Source organism: Rhinoraja longicauda, chromosome 8 (genome assembly GCF_053455715.1).
Source record: "Rhinoraja longicauda isolate Sanriku21f chromosome 8, sRhiLon1.1, whole genome shotgun sequence".
NCBI classification, from domain to species: domain Eukaryota; kingdom Metazoa; phylum Chordata; class Chondrichthyes; order Rajiformes; family Arhynchobatidae; genus Rhinoraja; species Rhinoraja longicauda.
The window spans coordinates 32,163,800-32,175,044 of NC_135960.1; the positions used below are offsets into that span (position 1 = coordinate 32,163,800).

At 44.9% G+C, this 11,245-nt stretch overlaps 1 protein-coding gene across 2 annotated transcripts in view; it reads left to right on the plus strand.

Moving 5' to 3' along the window:
* The window catches only part of cdk15 (cyclin-dependent kinase 15), a 34,880-nt gene extending 24,115 nt beyond the window's left edge, over nucleotides 1-10,765 (plus strand). Inside the window, exons 11-15 of one of the 2 annotated variants that reach the window (XM_078403555.1) lie at nucleotides 2,889-2,952; nucleotides 4,164-4,212; nucleotides 5,436-5,575; nucleotides 7,978-8,093; nucleotides 8,959-10,764. In XM_078403555.1, the coding sequence (XP_078259681.1) occupies nucleotides 2,889-2,952; nucleotides 4,164-4,212; nucleotides 5,436-5,575; nucleotides 7,978-8,078 (354 nt within the window). In that variant the 3' untranslated portion in view covers nucleotides 8,079-8,093; nucleotides 8,959-10,764. Of the gene's footprint in view, nucleotides 1-2,888; nucleotides 2,953-4,163; nucleotides 4,213-5,435; nucleotides 5,576-7,977; nucleotides 8,094-8,958 lie in introns of both variants that reach the window. The other variant, XM_078403554.1, reaches the window with a different exon arrangement.
* The last annotated feature ends 480 nt before the right edge of the window (nucleotides 10,766-11,245 follow it).

Here is an 11,245-nt window from a genome sequence, read left to right on the forward strand (position 1 = left end):
AATTACGCGCCATATTATGAATTTTGATGTAAAATTCTGAATTTCGGACATCAAAATTCTGAATTTGTAAAATCAAATGTTGGGAGGTCTAGTTTAAGGTGAGAGATGAAAGATATAAAGGAGACCAGCAGGGCATGTTTCTAACATACCGGGTAGTGGATATGTGGAACAAGCTGCCAGAAGCAGCAGTCGAGGCGGGTACAATTCCACCATTTTCACACAAATGGTTTTGAAGGATATAGACCAAACACAGCAGATAGTACTTGAGTTAGGCACTTGTTGGCACAAACATGATGGCCCAAAGGGTTTCTTTCCCTACTGCGTAACTCTATGAATCTGTGAGCAGAAGAGTTACATACATTCCTATAGGCCCTGTATACTGACAGCAGTGAAGTGAGAGCAAGGTTTGTGACTCATCTGAGCCTGATTTGTGTTGTACTTCATGGTCCGGTACTTGTTGTACCTTTGTTGTGACTCTGGAAGGACCACGAGTACACATGTTTATGATGTTATCATGGTGGAGCTTAACTCCAGGCTGTTTATTCCAAGGCCGCCTGGATCCAGAGTGACCGCCTAATCACACCAATCACTTATATACACAGGCGTACAAAGTAGTCCTTGGATACACAAAGTAGTCCCAGCAATATCACAACATCCCCCCTGTCTTATATATTACAACATCCCCCTTGTCTTATGTAAAATTGTTTTCTTTACCATTCGAGGGCTAAAATATATTTAACAAACAAAACCAAAACACCATTGCTTTTTGCAAACAAAACCAATAACACAACTAAACACAATTAAACACAATTGCTTTTTTTCGCCATCATGGTGGTCACTCCTCTGCGGAATTTCACTCATCTCCGTGTGGTCACTCACTCTGTGTGGTCACTCATCTCTGTGTGGTCACTCATCTCCGTGTGGTCACTCACTCTGTGTGGTCACTCATCTCTGTGTGGTCACTCATCTCTGTGGTCACTCATCTCTGTGGTCACTCATCTCTGTGGTCACTCATCTCCGTGTGGTCACTCACTCTGTGTGGTCACTCTCTGTGGTCACTCATCTCTGTGTGGTCACTCTCTCTGTGTGGTCACTCTCTCTGTGTGGTCACTCATCTCCGTGTGGTCACTCATCTCCGTGTGGTCACTCACTCCGTGTGGTCACTCCACAGATATATACAATATATACAAAAGCATCAAATATAATACATTAAGCTTTCAGTACACAGATCACTACACAGGTCATTAAACACAAAATATTCATTTTGTTCCATATTTTCCCCTCAAGAAGACGTGCTGTGTAGATCAAACGAAGTGTAGCCTCTAGATGCTCCACCACCATGATTTGCCTGCCACTGCTGGCCTCCCACTGCTGGGCTGGCACTGCTGGGCTCCCACTGCTGGGCTCCCACTGCTGGGCTCCCACTGCTGGGCTCCCACTGCTGGGCTGGCACTGCTGGGCTCCCACTGCTGGGCTGGCACTGCTGGGCTCCCACTGCTGGGCTCCCACTGCTGGGCTGGCACTGCTGGGCTCCCACTGCTGGGCTCCCACTGCTGGGCTCCCACTGCTGGGCTCCCACTGCTGGGCTCCCACTGCTGGGCTGGCACTGCTGGGCTCCCACTGCTGGGCTCCCACTGCTGGAACCGCGGTGCGATCGCGCCTCCGCTGCAGTGCGCGCTGGCCCCGCCCACAGATACTCCCCGTAGCTGCTGCTCAACTTCGAACGCGCTGGCCCCATCCACAGGTGCTCCCCGGCCCCGCCCACAGGTGCTCCCGGCAGCTGCCGCGCAATTCGAACGCGCTGCCGCTGCCTCGGGCCCAGGGCCGTCCCGACTCTACGGTCAACGCGCCTGGGTAAGTATGTAGTGCCTCGGCCTTACCGGCCGCCGCACCTCCGCGGGTGGTCAGTCCCTCCGGTCGCCGACCCCCTCCGGTCGCCGCACACCTCCGTGGGTGTCGGTCTCCTCCGGGGCTCTCCCGGTCGCCGCACACCTTCGTGGGTGTCGGTCTTACCGGTCGCCGCACACCTCCGTGGGTGTCGGTCTTACCGGTCGCCGCACACCTCCGTGGGTGTCGGTCTTACCGGTCGCCGCATACCTCCGTGGGTGTCGGCCTCCCCCGGTCGCTGCACACCTCAGTGGGTGTCGGTCTTCCCCGGTCATCGCACACCTCCGTGGGTGTCGGGTCTCCCGGTCGCCTCCGGTCTCTCCCCCGCGAAGCAGTCGCAGGCTCCTAATCTCGGGCCTGCACAGGTGCTGGGGCGCGATGTGGGCCTTCACACACCGCCCTCAGCAGCTTGCAGCGTCACGTCGGCAGCTCGCCGCTGACTACTGACAGGTAAGTATACCTACATATATTGGCCCCTTACCGAGCGGGAAACTTTTTTCGTTCTTCAGGGCTCTATCTTATCTTCCTGTTGACCTTTTTGCTGGGTTCCTTTTTGTTAACCTTCTTTTTTTTTCCTTTCATACGCACTTGTTAACTTTTTTTCTTGGGGTTTTTGTTGTTTTCCTTTTCTAGGCTAAACACCCAAACCGCTGCCACCATGTTGTACTTCGTGGTCCGGTACCTGTTGTACCTTTGTTGTGACTCTGGAAGGACCACGAGTACACATGTTTATGATGTTATCATGGTGGAGCTTAACTCCAGGCTGTTTATTCCAAGGCCACCTGGATCCAGAGTGACCGCCTAATCACACCAATCACTTATATACACAGGCATACAAAGTAGTCCTTGGATACACAAAGTTCTCCCAGCAATATCACAACATCCCCCTTGTCTTATATATTACAACAATTTGTTGGCATACAAACATGGGTGTGATTATAAATGATGTAAGATGGCATCGGGGTCTGCCCCTATATTGACCGTGGATCCTCTGTTTGCAGGTCTTGGGTGTTCCCTCAGAGGAGAGTTGGCCCGGAGTCACTGCCCTCCCAAACTACAAGACAGGTAAACATCCCTAAATCAAGTGTCAATTTGTGGTCAGAGGAGGCAGCAGGGTTTAGGGTCACTCAGGAATAGTAAGGGAGATCTATTGGGGTTATAAAAACAGGAAGTCTGGAAATACTCAGCATGTCAGGCAGCGTCGTTGGAGAAAGCGAGTGAGGTAATGATTCAGGTCTATTCCCCATCATTGGAAGGTTCCAGAGGAACCTAGAGGAGGTACAAAGCTGATGTGGGTCCTCATGGTATAGTGGTTATTTGTAAAGAGGTAATGCAATGGGGTCTGCATTGGCCTTGGGGATGTATCAAGCAGACTGGGAGTGGTTGTTTCAGGGACTACCTGGGTGGATTGCATTGACGTTGATCTGAAAATAAATAAATTGACGTCAGCCTTGCAGGAACAGGAGGAAATGTGTTGTCAGTCTGAGGGGGATGTGCGGGGTCAGTTTGGGAAGCGATGTATCAGCAACTGTTTTTGTGGGATGTTTTATAGGGGGCAGTCAGGGAGGTGAAGAATTGGGAGTCAGTTCAAGTGAGATTTATTGGAGTCAATCCACATAATGTAATGTATTGGGGTCCATCTGAGGATGTATGGGACCAGTCTTGTTGTATTAGGGTCATTCTGGAGGCTGATGTATTGGTTTGGTCTGGACAATGATGTATTGGTGTCACTCTAAAAGTAATGTATCAGGGTCAGCCTTGGCTTCTTGTTTTGGAGTGAGTTTAAATTAGATGTATCAGAGTTGGTCTGGACAAGATGTTTGAGGGTCCATCTAAGGAGATGTTTTGAAGTCAGTTTTGTAGTAATATTTGGGGTTCATCTGAGAAGGTCACATTTTGGTGCCTCTCCAGCGGTGGAAATATTGTGGTTAGTCTGGATTGGTGTCGGGGTATATAATCAGTTTGTACATTATGCATTGATAATAATCTTGGGGAATTAAATGGTGCTCTACTGAGTTGCTATTTTGGGTTCACGCTGGAAACAAGGATCTGTGTGCAGCCACGTTTTGTTTAGTTTAGTTTATTGTGTGTACCAAGGTACAGTGAAAAGCTTTTGGTGCGTGCTAACCAGTTTAAGATTATGTATGTGGGAGTTTCTGTGTGGGTCCTCCGAGAAGGGTTATGGGGTGGTAGTGTGAATAGCCTCCTGTTATGAGATGTACTGATGCTGAAATCAGACCAGGGCTGTTATGTTTCTCACTCTTGTCTCTGTACAGAGCACCTTTTACCACACTCACCTCAGAAACTTGGCCATATTTGGAAAAGGTAAGTGCTCTTTTAATGTGAACTTACAGTGACTTGTGAAGGAGTAATCCCAAACCAATGTAAGGAGAGATATTGCCTCATGATGTTCTCCATATTTCTACCAGCTCTCACTTTAAACTATTCTGACTGTTGGTAGTTTTATTTGCTCTTGGGTTAAAGCATAAAGGACAACTACAAACTCTGCATTTGCTCTAGACTCCTCCTTTTCCTTTCCCATGCTTTTTTGTTCTTTTGTGCTCTTTTGTTAACTTTCTTCTCTCTATTTTATGATTCTTTTCCTTCCCTTTTCTCCAGCCTATTTCTTCTTCTCTCTGTCCTCCCTCTTTCACATGGACCCCAAAAAATCGGAATAATAGTAGGCCAATCGACCTGTCCTACCATTCTTTATGATCATGGTTGACGATGATACCCCAAGCCTCAACTCCCATAATCTCAGACTTTGTCGAGTATATCACCTCATTAAACATATCCTCCCTTCCTTCCTTTCACATGGTTGAATGTCTAAAGATTTGTATCTTGGTAGTGATCCAAGTTCAAAGGGAGGGAGTCCCTTTGTTCCCGGGGAAACCTTATAGGAATGTGACAGACTTGTACAGTTACCTCCATTTGACTGGATTTCCAACCTTATGAACTCTCACTGTTCTGCCAGGACTTCACACTGTTCTTTTCTTTCTTCTATTTTTTTCTCTTTTCCTCTCTCAATCTTATTTTGTTTGAACTCATTTTTCTCGCCTTTCTCTCTCCACTCACCAGAGGCTTAAGATCCAGTGTTTTTACTGTCAAGTTCTCTACTTCTGGAAGCTCCTTTAAGCTTACATTTTTCACCCAGAGAGTTGTGAATCTGTGGAATTCTCTGCCACAGAAGGCAGTGGAGGCCAACTCATTGGATGTTTTCAAGAGAGTGTTAGATTTGGCTCTTAGGGCTAAAGGAATCAAAGGATATGGGGAAAAAGCAGGAACGTGGTACTGATTTTAGATGATCAGCCATGATCATATTGAATGGCGATGCTGGCTCGAAGGGCCGAATGGCCTTCTCCTGTACCTATTTTTCCCCTGTGCTACTTTTGGCACCTATTCCATTTCTTTTCATGTGCGTTGCATTTTGTCTGGAGATCCCCTGTGAAGTGGCCTGAGATGATTTCCTTTGTTCAGAGTGGTTAGTAGTCTGGATGTGTCACTGCAGTGTTGGATCTATCACATGACTCTTTGTTCTTTTTCCTCAGATTGGGCCTAGTTCCACGAGCAGAGAGCCTAACTTCACAGCTCCTCCAGTGCTATCCAAGGGACAGGAGTTCTGCAGAGGATGCCCTTGCACATCATTACTTCCGCACTCTGCCCTCTGCACTGTTCCACCTCCCTGACAGTATGTACACATTCATTCCAGTGATAAACCTGTCTATTCGATTTCACACTAATTAGGGATTTGCTAGACTGTTGAGTGACAAAGAGCAGAAAGTGTAACGGTAAAAATCTAAGCAATGAAGGAAAATGCCACAGTATCATGGAGCCCCAACACACAAGAATTCAAATGCTCAAAAAAGCAGGATATAATAACAATAAGCGATAATCATATAAATAGTAAATAACTCAGAGTTATAGGTCACTAACCAAGAGTAAGTGAAAGACAGCAGCGAGCAAATAATACTATTGATGAATGGGAATTATTGGGTCATTGTCATGGTGTGATAGAGGTTGGTGTATTATTCATTGCATTTAATGTCATTGGTGGACATTATATTAGCACATTTTTCATGGTAATAGCCACTCTTAATGGCAGTATGAGTTGTCGTCAAGAAAATGACTGCTATCTTTTCTTACCCTTGTAATGCTGTACTCATCCGTTCCTTAATGTTGTCCTGCACAACAGTAGCATTGGGGGACAGAGGGATAATGGTAAAAGGGGACAGGAATTTGGGACTTCAGCCCAAGCAGTCAGCACTCCACATACCGATGAACAAGTTTGACTCTGCACAAGTGCAGGTGGAACAGGCTTCAGCAGGAGCCTTGCTGGTTTTAAAACCTGGGGGATATCGGCTTAGAGCTTCTTACGAGTCGGAACTGGAGTCGAGCATCTTCCTTTGCTGGAGGATGCAACATTTTGGAATGGTGAGAAAAAAAGGCGAAGATCTGCAGTTACATGGATTACTGAGATAATGTTGCAATATTTATTTTAATTGTGCAAGGATTAACATTTTGGCCACTTTCTTATTCAGTCTATTCGTGTTGATCAGCAGTTCCTAGAGATGCAGCATCTCTGCATGAGTATACCCTTTGCTCATGCTCACATGTGTTATGTGGCTGACCAGACTCAAGCATAGCTTTCTTTGAAAAATGAATACCTGCTGATGCAGACTCTGCAGTCCAGTGACTGGAGGGGCGACCGCTTTCAACATTGAATCCCTGATTGTGACTCAATTTTCCTTCTACTGACCCCATTGTCAGCCCCCAGCTATGCCTCCTTCATTGCACTGAAAATCAGACACAGTGTTTCCCTTGGGGTCTTGCACCCACCAGCATCACATGCAGGGAATGGACACTAAAACAAGGTACAGTAGACATAAGGAATTGCAGATGCTGGAATCTTGAGCAAAAAAAATACAAAGTGTTGGAGTAACTCAGTAAGCCAGGCAGCATCTCTGGAGAACATGGATAGGTAACGTTTCGAATCGGAAGCCTTCTTCAGATTGATTGTAGTAGAGGGAGGCAGAAAACTGGAAGAGAGGTGGAATGGGATAAAGCCAGGCAATAGGGTGGATACATGTGAGGGCAGTTGATTAGCAGATGCGTGGGCAAAGGCCGGAGATTAAAAGGAGACAAAAGGTTGTGAGATAAGGAGAGAAGACACGTGATTTATGAGGCCAGAGGAAGGTATGTAGGTGGAAGGGGATGGGGAGCAGAGGAAAAGGGGCAAGATAGTGGGAGAAATGAGGCACAGGGAAGAGAGGGGGAGAGAAAAAAAAGGAAATGGGGGGGCGGAGAGTGTTGTTGGTTAATTACCTAAAATTGAAACATTCTGTTTTCATACTATTGGTTTGTAAAGCAGCATATGAGGTGCTGTTCCTTCAGTTACATGTGGCCTCACTGGCAATGGAGGTGGCCGTGGACTGAAAGGTTTGTCTGGGAAGGCGAGTTAGAAACCGGGAGTTTGAGCAGGCTACTGAACCGAGTGCATAGTTCGGTGAAATGGTCACCTAGTCTACCCTTGGTCTCGTTGATGTAAAGGAGGCCACATTCGGAGCACTAATAGCAGTACAAGGTGAGAGAAGGTGCATGTGAACCTCAATCTCATCAGGAAAGGCTGCTGGGGTACTTGGGTGAATGTGAGGCAGGAAATGTCGGGACAGGTGCTCCATTCTAACAGTGTCTTTATGTGCTCTCATATCTATCAGTCATGTTTTGAATATTCATTTAATTGCCAGAATTGTAATAAACATAGGTTGGGCCCTGGTTACTCGCCAAACCAGTCAGGAAATCAGAAGATGAAATGATTTTGCAGTTGATGGGTTAAAAAACACATTGATAAATGTTCCGCACTGAATTCCAGGTTTATCAAGTTCCACTGGGCAGTGATGAGCAGTTAACTGCTCCCAATGGGCACAGTTCTATGTGCAAATATAGCTGATTGGTGTATGTTAGTTGGCAGCCTGCCTCTCCTCAAAGATGTAAGCACCTTCAACACATGTTCAAATCTACACATGTTAAAATTCCAACCGTAGTTAAGACTCTTCATCATTCTGCTGACCAATGCATTTATTCCTATTGCAGTGGTTTCCATCTTTAGCGTGGCTGGAGTTCGGTTGGAGCCTGAAGCCCGGAATGCTTTCCATCCTTTTCGAAAGGACAAGTGCACATCAATTCTTGCCTAATGTGGAAAATGAAAGGTACAGAGAACCATGTATTCACTTCAAATTACAGCCTATACATTTTCTCTACCTCTCACCCAGTATATCCCCTTGATATACCACCCTTGACTTGATTTTCTATACTCTACCTAGTATGTTCCCTCCATCTCCCACACTGTATAGTCTTTCCATATCACACCCTGTATAGTCCTGATACAGGTATATCCTACGTGGTACTGCCCTTCTTCATGCAACTACATCCCAGTCTGTCTTGCCTTTTCTATAGCTCATCCTCTGTGGTCTCTCTCCATAGGCTGTACAACTTGCAGTATATCTCAATCCAAAATCCAATTAGTCACCGAGTTATGCAGCATGGAAACAGGCCTTTCGGCCTAACTAGCCCACGCCAACCAAGGTAATCCATCTACACTAGTTCCATCTGCCTATGTTTGGTCCATATCCTTCTAAACCTCCTATCTATCACTCTATCCTTATAATTCTGTGTTTTCACTCTTTTTCACAGCCTTTACTGCTGATTCAGAATTTGAACATGGCATTTGTGCTCCATATCTCAACTTGTACAAAATAGATTTATAGAGTCATAGCGCTACACAGCAAGGAAACAAGCTCATCAGCCCAAATCCAGGCTGACCAAGTTGTCAAATGAGCTAGTCCCACATGCCTGCACCTGACTCGTATCCCTCCAAACCTTTCCTTTCAATGTACCTGCCCAAATTCCGTAATTGTATCTTCTCTGACACTTGGTCTGGCAGCTTATTCCAGATATGTACCAGACTCTGTGTGAAATTTAGACAAGCTCTGACTATCTACCTGTTCATATTAATGCTGACAAATCAGGAGGCATCAATTTCACTTCTGTAATCCTCAGCTCTTTACTTTGCAGATCTTTTTTTTTTGTGAGATACCCACATTCGACTATGCTAACAATCAAGAGACAGAAGATCATTTGATTGTGTCCTGGCCTCAACTTCCTAAGCTCATTGTGGAATGGCCTCTACACTGCTCTATCTGGGAGTGTTTGATGAGATGCTGCAAAGGAACTTCACTATAAATTCAATGTGATTCAACTCATCCTGGAAATGCTTGAAGGGACAGGGCAAAGGGGTAGTTCGCTCTGTACCTTGCTGCTCTTGTGCCTGTCCTGCGAATGTTTGATTGGGCAGCTTAAAGCTAGGTGTAATTGGTACCTTACCCTTATTGTGCCTGCCCTGGGAGTGCTTGATATGACAATGTAGAGGGAGTTTTACTCTGCTCCTACCTTATGCATTACTCTCCCTGAGTTTGATAGGACAGGGCAAAAGGAAATTTGCTCTGTACCAAACGTTTGCTGTACCTGCACTAGGAATGTTTGATGGAACAGGGCGGAGAGTGCTATATTCTGTATCTAATCCATGCTGTACCTATTCTACTGGTGTAGTGTTGATTGGTAGTAATTCAGATGAATGTCATTTTTCACTTTGAAGAACTGTTTCCACTGAGGAGCTTATGTTATAAATACCATTTAAAAAAAATAAATTAAAAAAAACCCCCACAATGTTGTAATTTTATGGTTGGGGGAATCACTGTGGATTAATTGGGGAGATGTTACCCTCATGTTGATCCAGTTTTTGGGGATTAAAATTGGACTGCAGGCCCACACTTGTTTCTGGTGACTTAAGAACTGTCTTTATGGTCAAGATCTGTGAGCAATGCCCATCTTGGTAGCCTACTATCAATCACCATCCAGCTTCCATTTGAAGAGATGTATATCTTAATAAGGTGAAGTAGTTGGCTGACATCCTTGAATCCCATATCACACTGAGGGATTAGTCTCTTCACAATTTGGCTGGGAATATGAGAGTTTAAATTGAACATAAACAGTCTGTTTAGTTTTTTAGTTTAGTTTATTGTCACGTGTACTGAAGTGAAAAGCTTTCTGAAGATCCAAGTTGAGCCTTTGAGTTGCATTGTATGGAGAGTATCTCCACTCCATATTGGAAGAGCTTGGATTTAACATCTAGAAGAGTTGTACAAGAGGATAGCTGTTACACTACAATCATGGAAACATGTGGTTCGACCACATTTAGGGTACTAATGAAGAGTTCAAGTGCATACCTTGGAAAATAATACATTAGACAAAGGGAATGGTGCATAGATTTAGACTGCAGGTTAAATTATGAGGAGATAATACCAGATATAAATTTCACAGAATTTATAATGGTAGAATTAATTTGATCACTGTTTTTGTGGTGGTGTTGAGCAGCTTAATGCATAATTATTTCTATTGGTTGGGAATTTAGGATCATGGGCATTGGTCTGAGTATTGGCTTTTTGACCATGAAATTACAAAACATCTCTACACAGCAAGGGTGATAGAAATGAGCAACTTCCTCGCAGGAATAGCAATGATGCTTAGTTCCTTGTTAAAATTAACTCTGAGACTGATAATTTTTACTTCGAGATTAAGTTAGCAAAAATACAGGAAAGTCACAGATTGGTCATAAAAGTGAAACAATTGTGAAGAGGCTAAATGACCTACTCTTTTCCTGAGTGCTGCGCAAACAACAATCTTCACTCCCACTGAACCCATCCCCAGCCCTTGCACATTTTACAGGACCATTCTGGCAATAGATTTACCAGCAAGGATCAAAATGGCAAATTTTGGTATCTCATCAAATGAAAGATATGAAGGGATTTATTCACAAAATGCTGGAGTAACTCAGCAGGTCAGGCAGCATCTCAGGAGAGAAGGAATGGGTGATGTTTTGGGTCGAGACCCTTCTTCAGACTGATGTCAGGTGCTGGGTTCTCCCTCTATCTTCCTGTCTCCACCTATATCCTTCCTTTGTCCCGCCCCCCTGACATCGGTCTGAAGAAGAGTCTCGACCCGAAACGTCACCCATTCCTTCTCTCCTGAGATGCTGCCTGACCTGCTGAGTTACTCCAGCATTTTATGAAATAAATACCTTCGATTTGTACCAGCATCTGCAGTTATTTTCTTACTCTTCGTAGCATTTCTCTGTGGGAATATCATTTTGCAGCCATGCTGACTGGTGTTGCCCTTTAGGAACATTATCCTGTTGGTTTATTGCATGCGGCAATTTTAATCAAAAAAATGTTCCTCTAGAGAACTGCTGTTCTGTGGGAGTATGACTCCATGAGAATTTGTCTTTTGGGATTATTATGTGAAA